At 39.3% G+C, this 18,218-nt stretch overlaps 1 protein-coding gene across 19 annotated transcripts in view; it reads left to right on the top strand.

Moving 5' to 3' along the window:
• The window catches only part of ADAM22 (ADAM metallopeptidase domain 22), a 210,642-nt gene that overhangs the window by 111,408 nt on the left and 81,016 nt on the right, over positions 1-18,218 (top strand). For all 19 annotated transcript variants that reach the window (XR_006289054.1, XM_043541248.1, XM_043541253.1 and 16 more), the window contains exons 5-7: positions 9,162-9,244; positions 14,758-14,821; positions 15,551-15,620. Coding sequence is in view for 18 of the 19 variants with exons in the window: in XM_043541248.1 (XP_043397183.1) it covers positions 9,162-9,244; positions 14,758-14,821; positions 15,551-15,620 (217 nt within the window). In the remaining variant the exon portion in view is untranslated. The remainder of the gene's footprint in view (positions 1-9,161; positions 9,245-14,757; positions 14,822-15,550; positions 15,621-18,218) is intronic.

The following is an 18,218-nucleotide window of genomic DNA, read 5'->3' as shown; positions in this document are numbered from 1 at the left end:
CGTAGCTCAGTCATTCCGCATGTTGCGCCTTCTCTACCTAATGGTACTTCGGGGTTGTAAGTGGTCTTAAATACAAGACTTGGGAGGGGAAAAAAGATTAATTATTACTAGTTTACATTCTATGTGCATCCTGCTATGGGAATATGAAAACTTAAACAGCAGCAGTTGTCAGCTGTAGTCTTGCACTGAATCGCATTTTTTAACATATTGGCTAGAAAGACTCTTAGATCATGACTCATGTAGGATCGTGTGGGTTTGATTACCCTGTCCTCCCTCTTTTAATTATTTCTCTTCTACCAAAACCTGGTATTACAGGGTACTCTATTTACTGCTGGGCGGTGTCCTCCTCTGGTGATTAGCACCACCAGGTTCAGTGCCTCCTTTCTCCTCTTCTACCATTGCAGCGCTCCTCTCGCTCATGGAGTCTCAGTACAGCTACTTTGTGACTCAGCCCTCCAGACAGGAGGCAGTGATTCCCCTTCTGGAGGGATCTTTCAAAGTCTGTCTGCCCAAGCAGCATCAGGCAGCCCTGATGCCCTGACCATGTCACTGCTGTAGTAACTCAGTCTTCCCATTCACTGCCCCAAGCAGTACTACTCAGTGGTAGATAAAGGGGGAACCCAGTCCCAGCCTCTGCTCTGGGTTCCAGTCCAGGGCCCTTCAGCAAGAAGTTAAGATCTGGGTCTTCACCAACCCTACTGCTCTCTTCCGTGGACTACTTCCTACTATGCTTCTTTAATCTTCTCCTTCATCAGCCTTCATAGTCAGACCCTTCTCTCTTAGGCCTGCCAGGTAAACCCTTCCTCATGGATTCCTGTTCCTTTTCTCAGAGGCTCCTATCCCCTTCTTCCTTACCTCTGGGATAGGGACTGCAGATTTCCTCACTGCTACCTCATGCTATTGGCAGCCTCCTGGCTTTATAGAAGCCCCATCTTTTCCCTCATTGGTGAGCTTCTTGCTAATTAGCACCCTGCATATAGCCTAAATCTCCCTCATTTGCAGCTTAATTGGCTGATTGGGTGCTCTTGGCCTAATTCAACTCTTTCAGGGCCAGTGTGGAGCATACATCCCATCTTACCTAGCAACACATTTTCATTAAGAGGACATTTTTTTCAGTGCTTGTAAAATAAGGCATGAAGAGGGGAGGAGGGAAGAGAAGGGGAAAAAAAACATGGAAGTGAAGGGTGTGAAGAGTTTAAAATATATTCTGGCATACTGAGGGTGGAATCCTGGCCCCATTGAAGTCAACAGGAGTTTTGCCAATTACTTCAGTAGGATCAGGGTTTCACCGCTAGTGTTAGTCACTTCACACTGTTCCTTTCCCCCACCCCCACCCTCAGCTGCCTGAAGCAACGGGAGCATTCCAATGATATTTCCATGTTATATGTGTCATCCATAGTCGTTGTAAAATGGCTCAACACATCCCATGTTTTGTTATCTCGGTTTCCTAGAGCCACTAAACCAGCATATCATTATTTCATGTGGGGACTTAAAATTTCTAGATTGGGGTTCTCAACTTCATTGCACCATGACCCCCTTTTGACAACAAAAATTACTACATGACCCCAGGAGTGGGGACGAAAGCCTGAGTCTGCCTAAGCCCCGCTGCCTCGGGTCAGGGAGGAGGCAGGGGCAAAGCCCAAGGGCTTCAGCCCCAGGCAGGGGGCTTGTAACCTCGGCACCAGCAAGTCTAAACTGGCCCTGACGACCACATTAAAATGTGGTCACGACCCACTTTGGGGTCCTGACCCACAGTTTGAGAACTACTATTCTAGATGCAGTTATAAGTGGTTGGATATTCATGTGGAAGGAGCAAGAAGGGACTTTCCATCGCTCAGAAATAATGAAGAGTCAGTAAATTCTGCTTGTGTTTTTAATCCCTTCCTCCTCCATTGTACACAGGGCTTTCCCCTCTTCTGATTGGTAAATGTCTGCATATGTGCGTGCCTGCGTGGGTTGTCTTCTGAATGGGGTTGCATGTTATGTAGATTCCTGGATGGAAAGAGAAAAAAAGTAATTGCTGAAAGTCTAGGCTACATCTACACTACACGCCACTGGTAGGGCACATGTAGCTACATGCCTCAGTGAAAAGCAAGCTGTGTCCATGCTATGGTGTAGCTACACATGACAGTGAAAGTCTCTGGCACGATGTGAAGGCAGCAGGGAAAGGTTCAGCAGCTCCCTTTCACTGCACTGAGGCCTCCCCACTTCCAGAACCTTTCCCCAGAGTCTCTCCCTGCAGGGGGAGAGGGCTCCAGCCCCTGGGAGGCAGTGGGACCCTGCACTGTGAAAAATAGCATTGTAGGTGAGGAGACACAGCTTGGGTAAGTAGAGAGCCATGTTGGGTACGTGGTTGAGTACATACCCACACCCTTCAGGTGTGTCTTTACTCGCTTAAGCCATGCCTCACCATCTACACTGTTTTTTATACCCGTGCTAGGGACACTGTCTGTGCATGTACCCTATATGCTGTGGAAGAAGCATGCAGCATCGGCATGCCCTTAGGGTTGGGTTATGCCTGGCTGTTGTGCTGGGGCACAAGAGTCCTGGAGGGAAGCACAAAGATTCTCTCACGTTGTGCCTTGAAGTGCTCATTCCTTTCTTCCTACATTCAGAGGCACAGGAACCTGGCACAGTGTGATGGTCCTTGTGATAATCCAAGTGCAGGAACTCCATGAAGTTAGGGGAGGGATGGCTCAGTGGTTTGAGCATTGGCCTGCTAAATATAGGGTTGGAAGTTCAATTCTTGAGGGGACCATTTAGGGATCTGGGCCAAAAATTGGGGATTGGTCCTGCTTTGAGCAGGGGGTTGAACTAGATGACCTCCTGAGGTCCCTTCCAACTCTGATATTCTATGTCTGTGGCGCTAGCCACAGTAGGAAGGAAGCTGTAAATAGCCCTGTTCTCATCTGCGTTAGGCAGGTGTTACTTAAAATCATTTTCTCTAACATTGAATGACAGTCAGTCAAGAGGCTGCCAGATGCTAGTGCAGTTCCCTGCCCAGATGGCAGTGTGCTGACTAACAAGGTAGCCGGACATGCCCTAAAGCTGAATGCACAGAGAATGGTATCTGTAGCTTTTGGCCAGTAAACACAAGACCTCATCTGAATTCAAAGATCTAGTCCAATAGCAGATGCTTAGTGTTGAAAGCATCAGTCATAAAACCATGTACAATATGGCAATTGGTGCAACTGTGTGTTTTCATGTACTTTTAAAAGAATATACTTATCTTTTAAAAGAATGCTGCCAACAGCCTTGAAATGCTTTTACAGGGAGAGCTTCAGTGGTGATAATGAGGCTGTATCTTTAATGGTTCTAAAACTCTGTCCTAGAGTCACTCGCTACTGCACTTTGACTTCAAATTATGTTAATACCTATGATAAATGCTTAGCTTCCAGGAGCCTCGTTTGCAAAGTCCATAACCTATTTTAAGAAAAAATAAAATTTCCTGAAACTGTTTTTCAGTTTTATGAGATTCTAATCTGAACCCTTGTTCATGGCCAATATTGATTTCCCTTTGTAAAAATTTAAACAATTGGGAACTGTGTAGATATCTGAAAGGCACATTATCTAGCAGCTGGTGTTGGATTAAACTTTGTGGAAGCCTCAAGAATTTGTAAGTAGAACTAGCTACTTATTGGAGGGAAGGAATTGTAAACCCAATGAACCTGCAATGGCTGGCACTTTAAAAAGGCTAATCATTAACTAGCTGGTCACAGATAATAGAGCCATTGTTAGCTGGTCCTTTAGGAGCTCTCCTCTGTAAAGAAAGGGGCACTCTACCACTAGGAACAGAAGTAGAGAACCCTCTCCTCTCCTTTGGACTACTGAGTGTTAAAATATTAGTACACAGAAGCTAATGAGAGGGAGGTCATGCATTTTTGGGCCCAGTAATGCTGTGTATTAATGGCTATACCTCTCCTGGTTGAAGGGAATTTTTTTGGAACGGCTTACTGGAGCATTCTGGAAACGAGAGCTGTTGCAAACAGATGACTGGGAGTCCTTAGCTTCCTAGTATCTCTGAGGAGCTAATTCTGATGGCTTTTGCAGAATATTATGGCAGCTTTTAATTACCAGGAACAATTGACTGCCACAGCCACTCCTGCTGCATTGTCCTGACAGGTCGCCATGGTGGGTCAGCGCAGAGGACCTGCATCTGACTGAAGCAGCAAAGGAGAAGAACAGAGTGCCACTAGCAGAGAGCTTGTTCAGAACTACATTGATTACAGCCTGGGAAGTGCTTACATTCATGTGAAAAAGGCAAAAAAAAGTTGTACTTTTTCTTCACCATAGCATTAGACAAGACTCTTCCAGCAGAAATGTTCAGATGGGGAGGCAGGATATAACAGGCACTGTAACAGAATTGACATTTTCTCACTGTGAAGAATTTTCAACCTAATTTTCTAATAAGATCTACTCGCTCCAGACTGACCTGACTAATGTCATAATATTCTAGCAGCAGGCGAGAAATTCTGCTAAATTCCACTCTGATTTACTAGCTGATGTTCTTGATACATTGGGAGAGCAATGAACTAGACCCTTCTCTAACCTGGTTGATGAATATTGGCTCTATACTGTCTGTATTTCAAACTTGTGCTATGCTTTTGGGGAACACACCAGACAAGTTGGTGTCAGCTCTGCCTAGCCTGCTTGACGGCCCGTTAAGGACTATCAGCTATACAAGTGACCCATTGAGAGAAGGCAGACATGCCTGCGACTCAGCAAGTTATGCAGGGACATGCCTATGGACAGGACTCTGAGGTTTTTCCATGCCATGTGATGGACAGCTTGTCTTTGGAACAGAGAAAGAAAGACCACATGCAAGAGAATATTAAAAGCTGCTGCAGCTCCTCCATCTTGTCTTCAATCCTGCTTCTTACCTCTGGAGGAACTTTGCTACACTGAAGCTTTGAACCAAGCTATACAGCAAGATATGCAGGGACCAAGGACTGAAACACCCATCCCAGCTGTGGATGTACTCCAGAGACTTGATTTGAACCTGCAGTTTATTCTATCACTGCTGAAAGCCTGAACCAAGAACTTTGCCATTACTGTAGGTAATTGATTCCATTTAACCATTCAGGCGCTCATCTATTTCTTTTTCCTTGTATGAATAAACCTTTAGATTTTAGATTCTAAAGGATTGGCAACAGCGTGATTTGTGGGTAAGATCTGATTTGTAGATTGACCTGGGTCTGGGGCTTGGTCCTTTGGGATTGAGAGAACCGATTTTCTTTTATGGGGGGATTGGTTTTCATAACCATGTGTCCCCATAACGAGTGGCACTGGTGGTGATACTGGGAAACTGGAGTGTCTAAGAGAATTGCTTGTGTGACTTGTGGTTAGCCAGTGGGGTAAAACCAAAGTCTTCTCTGTTTGGCTGGTTTGGTTTGCCTTGGTGTGCACAGAAACCCCAGCCTTGGGCTGTAACTGCCCTGCTTTAAGCAGTTTGTCCTGAATTGGCATTCTCAGTTGAGTCCCACCAGAACCAGCATTGTTACAACATGTAAGCCAGAATGTTCCATAGCTGTAAAAAATATGGGCACAGGAGTGAAGATATCTGGGTTTTATTCTTGGCTCTGCCAGAATTTGTGTGATCATGGGTAAATTGCAAAATTAACTGATCTGATTTAATTAAATAGAGTGGAATCTCCAAGGTATGTTATCTACAGACAACACCTTTAAGTCTGTTTATTTCTGTCTTTTCCAGATTGATAGATAGAAAAATTATTTCTTCCACAGATATGTTATGGGATAATTTAACCGAAAAGCTATGAAAAAGCTGGGAGTGCTATCATGGGACATTTATTTGATTCTCATTAAGGAGATCAAACCCCCTTTTTGAGCCACATGATTCATGCTGGCTCAGAGTTTTTGCATGAAAAATGTTCTTCTTGGTTATACAGATTTCATTTTGTAGAATAAGTGAGCCTCAGGCACTAGTGCAGATACACATTACACTACATTGTATGAGGATAAGCTCATCTTGACTAGTTTCAGAGTCTTGACTAATTACCAAAATTCTTTCCAGAAGTAGTTAGAATCCATTTGACTCCATCAATCATCTTTCCAATATTATTCTCACACCCATGCACATGTTCCTGTAATACTTTGCTACAAAAATGATATGGTAAAAAATCTTTTAAATGCCATAGGGTACGGTCTTTAGAAAATCCATCTAGTTTATCATTTCTTTTGACATGAACTCATCAGGGTAATTTTTATTACATGTATTATGTTAGTGCCTAGAAGCCCAAACCAGGATGATGCCCGGGGGCCCATTGTACTAAGCACTGTAACAGACAAAGGAAAAGATGATTCCTGCCCCTAAGAGCTTACTGCACCTAATAAAGAAAAGATGCAACAAGTGAACGGCTGTAATAAATCGTTGGAAGGAGTAAGGCAGAATGAGGCAAACAATAAGAAGAACATATGTTTACGTAGGCCAGATGTGCACAGCTAGATGGTTCTGAGTCAGATAAATTGTATTCTTATAATAAACTGTAACATATAAATATGATAGATATCAGCAGTCCCTCCTGACCATGTATCTAGATATAGTCAGTTGGCAGTTTCCTGTAGACATCTTGGTAGACATGAATCCTGGGGAGGGATTTGTTGGGGACAGGCTAGTGGCTTTACAGGTTAATACAGGGAACATATGAACGGGGAGCCTGGAGGAAAACACAGAGGTGTGAGAGGCGTTGACAAGCAGTGGAGGCTGCCTCTGTTAGTGGAGTGGAGAGAGTGAAAGGTGACACAATAAAATACAAGAGCAGATAAACAGGAGATAAAATTGTGAAGCAACTTAAAAGCATGTTAATTATTATTATAAATATATATAAGTATATTGTATTATTATTTGTTATTAATGACCTGGATGTAGGAACAGAGAGCATACTGATCAAATTTGTAGGTGACACAAAGCTAGGGAGGTTTGCCAACACTTTGGAGGATAGAGCTAAAATTCAGAGGGATCTTAATAAATTGAAGAACTGGGCTATAGACAACAAAATGAAATTCAACAAAGACAAATTTAAGGTGCTACTTAGGGAAGAAAAACCAAATGCCCAAATATAGAATGTGGGATAACTGGCTTGGGAGCAGCACTGCTGAGAAGGATCCGGGAGTTGTGGTGGATCACAACCTCAGCATGAATCAACAGTGTGATGCTGTTGCAAAAAAAGCAAATGCAGTTTTAGGTTGCATTAACAGAGGCATAGCATGCAAGTCACGGGAGGTGATAGTACTGCTCTACTAGGCGCTGGTTAGGCCTCAACTGGAGTACTGTGTCCAGATTTGGTCACCAATGTATAGCAAGGATGAAGAGGAACTGGAAAGGATCCAGAGGTGAGCAACAAAGATGATCAAAGGGATGGAATGCAAACCATATAAGCAAAGGCTGAAGGAACTGGGTATGTTTAGTTTGGAAAAGAGGAGATTAAGGGGGAACATGATAGTGGTCTTCAAATACTTGAAAGGCTGCCATAAAAAAGGTGGAGAAAAGTTGTTCTCTCTTGCTACAGAGGGCAGGGCCAGAGGCAATGGTTCAAATTACAGCACAGCAGATTCAGATTACTTGTCAGGAAAAAATTCCTAACTGTAAAAATGGTAGGACAATGGAACAGACTGTCTACGGCAGTCATGGAAGCTCCTTCACTAGAGGTTTTCAAAAGGAGACTGTATAGCCATGTGTCTTGGGTGGTTTAGACGCAACAAATCCTGCATCTTGGAAGGGGGTTAGACTAGATAACCCTTGTGGTCCCTTCTAACTCTGTGGTTCTATGATTCTAATTGAAAATTTGCCAGAAGGATAGTCTTTGTAAAATGAAGCAACAAACAAGCCAGATATTAGTAGGCCTTCAATCTCTCTAATCATATATTAGTTTTTTTTTCTGTGGCAGCCATCATCATAGTATCTGAGCGCTACCTTCAGATTCATGGTACTGTACATTTCTAGGTTTACACAATGGCATCAAAGTCCCTGTATCAGCCAACAAAACATGAAGGAGAAGAATTTCAAAAGGGACTAGTGATTTTTGGTGCCCAAACTCCAGGGACCTGATTTCCAGAAAGTGCAGTGCATACACTCTCTGAAAATCAGGACCCTTTACAGTGTCTCAAGTTGGGCACCGAAAATTACTAGTCCCTTTTGAAATTCTTAGTCTGTATGATCCTATAGAAAACAAAAGGGGATTTCCTTGTCACATCCCAAAAGCTACTAACATACTCTTGTTTTATTTTTTAAACTTCAGTTAATTTAGTGTTGGTGAAACAGCTGTTATAAATATACTTTTGAAGGGTAGAATCTGAGAGCATTTAATTTCACACAGTAAGTATGAACAGCAACTTTGGCTTATGGCTCTGCATCACTATCATCCAAGTGATTGCCAGCTCATGAAGACAAATAATCATGCTTTCCATCTCAGTAAATACACTTAAATGTTTGCACTCCTGGATATGTAGAGGTGGGGTAGGTTGTTCTTACTGGGGGTAGAGGGTGGACATGTTTGCTACCAGAAATTAGGATGAGCTCTAGTGTTATTGCTTTTAAGGCCCCTCTCTTTAAGTCGGCCGTCGACCAACAACAAAACAGCATAATGACCTGGGTGAGTTTCTCCTAGGAATCAGCAATTAAGTTTGATTCCAATGGGAATAATGATCTAAGATGTAGAAGACTTTTTCAGATAGAAATAAGGTTATTCATATTTTGTATACAGTGTCTAGATTGTACAGTGATGGGTGCTTTGCAGATATATATTGCTAGACAGACATAAGGTGAAGACCTGACTCAGGCAAAACTTTCCCTGACTTTGGTGGCAGTTTTGTCAAGTAAAAAACTGCAGGATTTGGCAGGTGTGGTATATGCCCTGCTTACAGGGAAAAAAAGACAAGTGTTAATTTTCATTGCACTCTTTTATCATTTGATTATATACCATGTTTCCTTTAAATTCAGAGCACTGGGGACACTTATGACTAATTCTCTTTGATCTATTTGATAAGAATGTCCTCTGCAGTTTTCTCTTGACTGAATGACTGTGAATTGTGGGCACCACGCCGGTAGGCGTGGCAACATAGTCATAGCACAAGCCATGTTTGACAGGACATGCGTATGATATTATGCAACATGATGGATTCACAGTCTCTATTTTCTATTGCAGGGAGGAGAGCATTGCTATTACCAGGGCCAAATCCGAGGAAACCCAGAATCATTTGTTGCCTTGTCAACATGCCATGGACTTCAGTAAGTTTCCCCAGGTTATTTTTTTAATGGCCAGTATGTAATTTCTTAAAACAAGTACAAATTCTAGAGTAAAGGAATTACTAATTGTTTTCTTATTGCAGCAAAATGTTAAACATTTTACCGTCCCTCACAAATTATGGGTTGAATTTGTACCTATAAAGAAATCTTGGATTTTTACAAGTAGTTTACAGAGTGCCCGAGTTGGTTTTTATTAAGCACATAGATACACTGGTATTGTGTAATACCATTTTTTCAAGTTAAAACTAACTTACAAATAAATAAGCTAGGGTGAGAGCAACCCAAAATATTCCTTTCCTAGGGGAAAAAAAAAAAAACCTTTCTAGATGTTACTCTTTAACTATTTCAGAATATGCTTTGCTCTTTCCTGATTACTACAATGAGTAGATGGCATATTTCTCTTCTATTCTGACCCCATTTACAAAACAAAACTGAGACAGTGAAGTGGGGGTTTTCAAGTCATTTTTCTTTTCTTTCACAGAGCCACTGATCTTAGATATTTACCTACTGATCGGTACTTAACATATATGGCAATATATTTGTAAATTTGAAGGAAAGGAGTGGCTCTTAGATGGCAAATTGAAAACTTTGCATGATTTTAACAATATTTTGTACTTAATAGCACCTTCCATTTGAGGATCTCAAACAGCTATACAAAAATCCCACATAGCCCCTCTCAGGGTTTGATTCATAGTTTTGGACCGGTTCAAAAAGATTCCTGGCCTGATTTTCAGAGGTACTAAGTAACTGCAGCTTCAGGGGACTTCACTGGGAATTACAGGCTCTCCCCTGATATTGAGGTCAGACATTGCTTGAAGGATCATGTGATGAATGGTAAAAAGATAGGAGCACTCAACAATTACCTTATGCTTCTCTTTTTAACTCCTGCTTCACTGAAAGGCAGGCACGTATCTGATGGGGATTTTCATTGATTCGATCCTTTTCCTTCTCCAATAGTTCTGTAAATTCTGTATCAGACTTCTATATTTTCCGTTAGTTTCTTTTAGTTAAATTTGTTGGGTTTTGTTTTTATTTTAGCATCACTGCAGTCTTCTGTCTGATTATTTGTACCATAATGCTTTTATCTCCTTTGTAATCAAGATTTAGGAGTGAGGACTAACCCAAGATATCTGACTTCAGGTTCTGTGCTGAAGGTGAATCTAAAAATAGTAGCATTTTAGTGCATTCTGCAGAGATTTAACAGCATGACTTCCATTAGTTGTGATCCATTAGGTCTTGGATTATAGTCTGTGACCCCTGTTAACTTTCAGGGGCTTAGGGAAAAAGGGAAAAAGAGACTAAAAAAATTCCTTTCTGGCCTTTATTTGGTGCTTCGTTCTTCAGGATGAAACCCTCTCACTGTATTCTCTCAGTGCTTAATTATCAGTGTTGGTATCTTCTAAAGCAGCTACACAACTAGAGTGATGTAGAGTTGTTATCTTTTCCTTTTTTGTTCAGCCCTCTTAGGTACATCTCTTTTTTTCCTTTTAGGGAGGAATCTTCAAATACCTATATACGTATATCAGCAACAAAGATCAATAGATTCCTATTTCACAATAGGGACAGTTTGAAACAATATAAGAGGGTGGAGTGTTCCAGGACCCTGTATGAGAATGCAGTGTTTCCTTAATAAGTCATGTTAAACTCAGGTGCGACACTGCATCATCATCATCATCTGTATAATCTTTTAAATAGTGCTTTTCATGTGTAGACCTCAAATACTGAATAAGTACTGCTGATTCACGATGGCATTTAATTTCATTAGCTCCAACCAGGATCTGGAGTATTTCTCTGGAGCAGAGGAAACTGGGGGCTATTACCATCTAATAAAGTCTGTAGGGCTGGTTCTGTGGTGAACTTTATGGGTTGTAACAGCTGGAGAAGATGCCTCTAAAGGAGCAATAAGCTCCATGTTCTCCATATCCAGGCAAGTATTAATTCAAGCCTTTTCCTCTGCTTAATACATCCTCCAGGTCCCAGCCTATAACAGCTATATTATTGGTGGGTGGGTGTAGATCAGGTGCCAAGGTTGATGCCAGAATTGTTTATTTAACTTTATCTTGTGATTTTTTTTAGCTATTAATGCCTGCATTCTTTTTGGGGATGTCTATCTCTCGTTCGTTAAATTAATAAGGTAGTGGGTTCAATGGTGGAATCCTCATAATTCTTAATTTTCTTTCTTTTTGGTAGTTGCATTGCAGAAGCAATATACTTCTGTGGCCTTAACTCCTAGTTAGCCAAGTTTTTATTTGTGATGTCCAGTAGCCACAGTCTACAGTGGGTTAATGCAGAGATTCAAACAAAAATATAACATTTTGAAAAAAGCCACAGTCATTATTAGGATTTCTAGTGTCCACGTTTCTTCTTAAATTTAGATCTTGGGTTCATGTTCCTTACAGAAGAATATAGAAATAAATGCAAAATAACTTGCCATTTTCATTTTGTTTTCTTCATTGCAGTCAAGAGATGTAAACATATCTACTACCTGTTGAGAATGTTGGAGTATAGGAATACAATATTGAATCTCTTTCAAAGAATGTGCTTAATTATATATTCTTATTAATCTGTATTTTAATGCATTTTCTATTACAATACGGGCTCCTTAGAAGAGAACCATGTATTCCTTAGTGTATTGTATAGCATAAGGTACACTGATTCTTAATAATGGATAATAGATTATTGAGTAATGATCTCTTCTAATGTAATAGCATTTAAAACATTCAAATATGTTCTTAGGCCATGATCCTGCAAACTCCTTCACACAGGAAGACTCCTTCCTCGCCCCAATTGAAATTAGCATGTGGGTACAGGGTGCATCAATATACATAGCAGCTTATAGGACAGTGGTGTCAATTTGAGAATTATAGAAATATTTTTGGGAAATGAAGGGCCTTATCAGAATAGCTATAGACATGCTATAGTAAGGCTTAATTTAAAAGAAGAGTTTGAAGGCCTGTAACATAGATAGATATGTTTTCTTGTTGGACCATGAATATGCTGCCCACTGGTGGTGAAATTAAAAGTCTTGCTATTTTAAGATCAAATCGATTTACAAGATGTTTATTGTTACAATATGTTTGGGTATAGTTTTGACATAGTAAAGATTCAGATTTCAAAAATGGTCTGTATTCTATGACTACTTTGGATCTAACTTTTTTATTAGTGTATGATTCAAATATATGGACTGCTTAAGTTGAAGTCTATTGCAAAACATCCATTGACTTAAGTTGGATCAGGTTTGTGGTTTGACTGTAAATATGTTATTACCATGTACCATTAATAAAGAGTGGATTGATCAAATTCTGACTTGATCAAAGGTCCATGCTGCTGGGTGAAATGATCAAATAGGAGGCCCTTTATTCTGAAAATGTGAATTAAGTCCTCAAATGCTGATACACTGATCAATCCTGCAGACTTTACTCATGTAAAATTGCCATTGATAGCAAACCAAGTTTTGCATACTTAAAATCTGCAGGATGAGTCTCAAATCTCATTTTATTCTTAGAATGAGGTCCTTCATCAGGCTCTAGGATTTTTATTTTAAACATCATAGAACAAGTTAATTTCTACAAAATATTTACAGGTTATCTGCAAAGGGATGGAATAGCTTTGAATTAAATATGTATTTATAACCACTGCTAATATGAGTTATATATTATATTATATTATATTATATTATATCCATAATTACTTCGGTGGAGCTGTAAATACACAACATTTAGGAAAATATTAGATAGGTTTATATAAAGCTGTAATGGTTTAAAAGTTTAATATGTAGTTGTGGTCCCAAAAAACCCCAACAGAGTAAAATGATATCATTTTACTCAATACAGCTATTCCCTGGGTATAGTCAAGGTCAGATCTGATTTTAATGAAAAAAATGCAAAAATTAATTATAAAAATGTTTTAAAAATCAATGTCATATTTGACTCGCATAAGCCAAAAGCCAATATCGATTTCTGTCACTTAAAGAATGAAATGTGGTAGGTTGCTTTTTTTTCCCCCCCCTCTCAAACTTTGCAAAAAAAAATAAAAATAAAAAATCTTGCTCCCTTGTTGAGGTTGTGCAGCATATATCAAGTCTGAGCCTACAGCTCATATTTATAGCTAGTCTTAAAAACCTTGAAAGAAGCACTTTAGAAAGGAAATGCTGACACAACTTAATCTCAACAACACACACATGCTGCTGTAATAAGGAAAAAATTGCAAGAAAAGGCTGACTTAAATAAAGATGAAAAGGGAGGTGGGGTAGGAAATGTACCTCTTTAGTATACTGCCAATTAACATTTTCCATATCAGATCATTTTATTTTAGGGTGAAATTCACTTTTGTGCATAAATGTGGTGCAAGGCTTAAGCTTAAACCCCATTTAAACTCAAAATAGGATTTAAATTGGATTTTAAGTGGTGTATAGGCCTTGTGTGAGTGCACAGTGGGGAATTTCACCACTGCTGTGTATTTACTTATAAACAGTAATGCACAACCATGTAATTTAATTACCATAGGCTATCTACATTCACTTAGGATCCCTTAAAGCTTGAGCCTATCCTGTGGTTAGAACTGAACCATGTCCCACCTTTGTTAGCTTGGAAAATTGGTGATTGTTCACATGAGAGCAATTACAGAAGCAGATTTTCCAGCATATACAACAAGTATGCATATAGTTGGAGCCCTTAAAATTCCTCTTCCATTTGGAAGATTTTACTTGTGTGAGAGCTGTTCCCTGTACGTATAATGAGGAATACCACAAGAGCTAGTGAAAGCTTTCCATATGCTAGAATACATACTGTATGAAAGGGCAACATAGCATGGGAGACTGGCTCTGGCAGTTCATGGAATATTTCTGATGATGTTGTTTTATATAAAACCTATTTGTGTCTTTTCCAAAAACAATTTAATAAAGGACTTAAATTGATGTGTGAGAAAAAAATTGTTATTCTTGATTTTTTTTTCAGTTTGTTTACCTTGTTTTGTTTACCTCCAAAGTGTTCCCATTATGCTGGGTCTTGTAGGAGCAGGCAGGCAGACAGACTTATGGCACCAAAAAGCTTAAAATCCAAGAGTCAGCTCAGTTTAATACTTTATTTTGGCATGACAAGCTATACATATGTTCCCAGAGTATGTAAAGAGACCTCTTAAGTATCTGTCAGAAGTAGGAACAATCTGTTCCAGGGAGCGGGGTTCACACTAGGTTTGGGAACTGGGTCAGTCAGTCAGTTTCTGCTGCTCTTTCTGTCTTGCTCTTTATCACTACAACAAGGAAGAGGAAAAACATTTTTTTTTAAAAGGATAAGTTGGTTGTAAAATCACAAAAATTGGCACGAAGACTTAGAAACTGGGATAATACCTGAAATTTCTTTTAATTTTGTTTTTAGTGGTTATATTTCAAGTTCATAGCCTCCCCTTCATGGGTTACCTGTTTAAATTGTTTTAATCTTTTAATAAATGTTTGGTAAATCTCTACTCAATGTTACCACTTTTCCTGCCTTTAACAGTGGGATGTTCTATGATGGGAATCATACTTATCTTATTGAACCAGAAGAAAACCACACTTCACACGTAAGTAGAACTTCAGCTAATCCAGTATTCAGATACACAAGGGAGACAGAAAACAAAAGAAGCCTTATGCTCAGCCTTGCACCTCTAGTGCTGGGGCTGGTCACAGTGGGAGTCCTTGTCCTCCCACTCTCAGCAGCTAGTTCATATATTGATCTAAAGGTGCAAACCAAAGGCAGTATATTGCGTCTAGTATTTGAGTTCCCAGTATCTAAATACAGTATCAGGAAAACAGGAGGAGGTTTACAGAAGTTTTCCTCCAATAATACATGTCTTAGCTACCCCTTGGTAGCTTCTTTAAAACAACCTCTTGGTCATTTGCCAGTACTGAAAATCAGTTAAAACAATATATATACATATCCATTTGCATTTCATATTATTTAACTTTAGAAAATTTAGACCCCAATCCAGCAAAACATTTAAGCATGTGCTTAACTTTAAGCATGTGATTAGGCCTGTTCACTTTAAAGGACCTACTTGTATATTAAATGTGAAATACAGGTTTAAGTGCTTTGCTGAATCAGGGCCTTAATGATCACATCATAATTGGGAGAGGAGGAGAAGAATCTACAATGTGTATAAAGTTCTTTGAGGTTTGATAACCTCCAGTGTTCCATTATTTCCCCAACATATTGGTTTGGTACCTAATGCAAAAGGGTTTCTTTCTCCCTAATATTCACGGGATGGTTCATTTTATCTTGGCTTAATGCATGCCACTGTTTACTATTTCAGGAGGATTTCCATTTCCACTCTGTTTACAAATCCAGGTTATTTGAATTTCCTTTGGATGACCTGCCATATGGTATGATGTTTTTAATGCTCTCTTCTTTTAACTTGTGTCTTCTTTTGCCAAACTTGTGTATCATATTTGGTTGCTAATCTTCTTTGGAGTTTTACTCTTTTGTTTGCTTGAATCTGTCTTTTTCTGTTTAAGAAAAAAAACATAAAAACATAAAAAAAACATGAGGGAGGAGTGGGGGAGAAGAAACCTAACAATTAACTTAAACCTCACCTCAACCTTCATATTGTTGATATTTTTTTAATAAACTTTGAAGAATTGAATGCTTTATATGCCATTACACATGCAATATGTACTTTACATAAAAGGTCATGGCAACCTAAAGGTTGATCAAAATAATCCCCTAGTTACCAAGGACTGATGAACATCAGTGGCCTCCCACACTGTGAGATATAGGAACAGTCTACTAGTCTGAGTGTAGGACTAGGAAACTGGATTTTTCAAGTTTTATCCTAGTTCTGACTCTTAACATTTCTGCTTCAGTCTTTCCATCTTAAATTACATTGGGGTGGCATATCCCCATTTTGTCAAGGGTTTACCAGTTTGGAAATGTAGTTTCCTACATATATAGCTTATTCTGGAGGAATGAGACCTGTACTAAACTGCTGATTTCTTCAAGACAATTACAGATGTCTAGTTTATAATATGGTAGCACTGAGGACTGGGGCTGTGTTGCTCTGAATATGGAATATGAGACCTAATAAGGAAATTCATGTTGTGTGGGATGCACTCTGGAGGATGTCTTCTGAAAGAGACAGAGGTAGTGTGACTACTGAGTCGGCAGCTTCTCTCTCGAAATGGGTTAGTAAAGGATGAAATCTTTTGGAACTAGAATTGTGTGTCTTGTAGGCAAAGGACTTTATCAGTGGTGAAACGTTATGTTTTCACAGACTTTTGGAGAAAAAAATAAATGTAATTTTGAATTTTTTATGACTATGAAAAACATTTTTTCTGCAATCAGATATCTATCATTTCACCTTCCCAAAAACCCTTTGACAAAGTATGTCAAACTTTCTTTGCAAAAATTGAGACTTTCCATCTGGGGCAGTTTCAGAAAACTCTGTGTTGGCTGAGATGGGGAAATGTTGCCATTTAATCAAATTGCGGAATACTAATGAAAATAACTTAAGTTTATGACTACTAACAAAGTGGAGAAACTGCATATGACACTAATCTTGTGCAGCTGCTTGGTAGGATCCCATACATGAATAGGTTAATTATAACAAGCGAGTTTCATAACAACATGTTATAGGCTTTGTGGATCCCATTGACTGCTCGCTCTGTGATCACTAAACCTGCCCTCAGTTTCAGGTTTGTCATGAAAGTTTTAGCAGCTGCAGCAGATTTTATACTAATGAAAAACTAATGTTTCATTATTTCCATGAGCTGTTTATTTAGGTTTCCTTTGCCTTTCGTCTTTAGTTTTATTGTAAGAGTATGTGTAGTTCCCATTGTGTGATATACATATGCTGAGTGGAGATATAAATAACTTAACATGAAATCCTGTTCCCACTGAAGTCAATGGCAAAACTCCCATTGACTTGAAAGGGGCCAGGATTTCACTCTGGATCTTCAGTGATATATATGGTATCATAACTGGGAGTAGTGGCTTTACAGTGCTTAAACTTTTCTGTCTGTTTCCTTTAACAGATATGATATAGTTGCAATTGCTAGCTTGTAGTATTTTTGGTTTTTACCTGTTTATTTACTGCAGCAGGACTATTTTGCTAATCCTGTCCTATAAGACTGTTAGAACAAAATGCGCTTTACCCTGTACTTTATATTGCCAATATTTCTCTTCTTCTTTATCCCCCCACCTTGTTTGTGGACTTACATGCCTTCAGAAACTTCTAATTTGATTCAAGAATTATTTGTTCTTATCCTTAGTAGGCTCTGTGCATAATTTAAGATTTCCTGTCAGTGCTGCATTATGAATGTACTTTGATGTACCACAAGTCTTTTACACTGATGGTGGATTAACAGACTGGGGTGACTTCCTATCAGTATTAACCAAAGCAAATGGTATGATATCTCATCAGTAGCAACATAGCTTTTTATATTCTTCTGTTCCATGGGAATTAAAAAATATTATTAGAGAATAAATTATACTCCTCTGTGTGATGGCCAGCAGATACACCATTTTATGTTATGCACCTGTCAAATGTCACTGACTGTGGAGGTTTAGGACTTTGAAGAGAGAAATCCAGGGTTCTTCAAGAGGCTGGCGATTCAGTAGGTGGTACTTTTTCCTCAGAGTCCATACTAAATCAGTCAGTGCTCTGGCATGATGATAGCAGACACTATGCCCTCGGAGGTGCTGTTTTTCAGATGAGACAAAGTAGATGTCATGATCTTCAGTGGCCATAAAAGTTTTCATAGAACTTTTTCAGAGTAGGAGTTATCAAATTCCAAGTTGGTTTGTTACATCCCTATTTCTATTTCAATTTCTTTTGTGATTTCAATTGGTCATGGTACTCTTCCTGAGATACTTTGGGATGGGAAAGCACTATGCATGTTCTCGTCATTATCATTCACTTGTAAAATGTTGTGAAGTATTACTGTGCGCTGTTACAAAGTTGCTACATTCCACCCCAGATATGG

The sequence above is a fragment of the Chelonia mydas genome, chromosome 2 (assembly GCF_015237465.2).
Source record: "Chelonia mydas isolate rCheMyd1 chromosome 2, rCheMyd1.pri.v2, whole genome shotgun sequence".
Taxonomy (NCBI): domain Eukaryota; kingdom Metazoa; phylum Chordata; order Testudines; family Cheloniidae; genus Chelonia; species Chelonia mydas.
The sequence above is the reverse complement of the archived record's forward strand: the minus strand, read 5'-3'. Positions and strand labels throughout refer to the sequence as shown.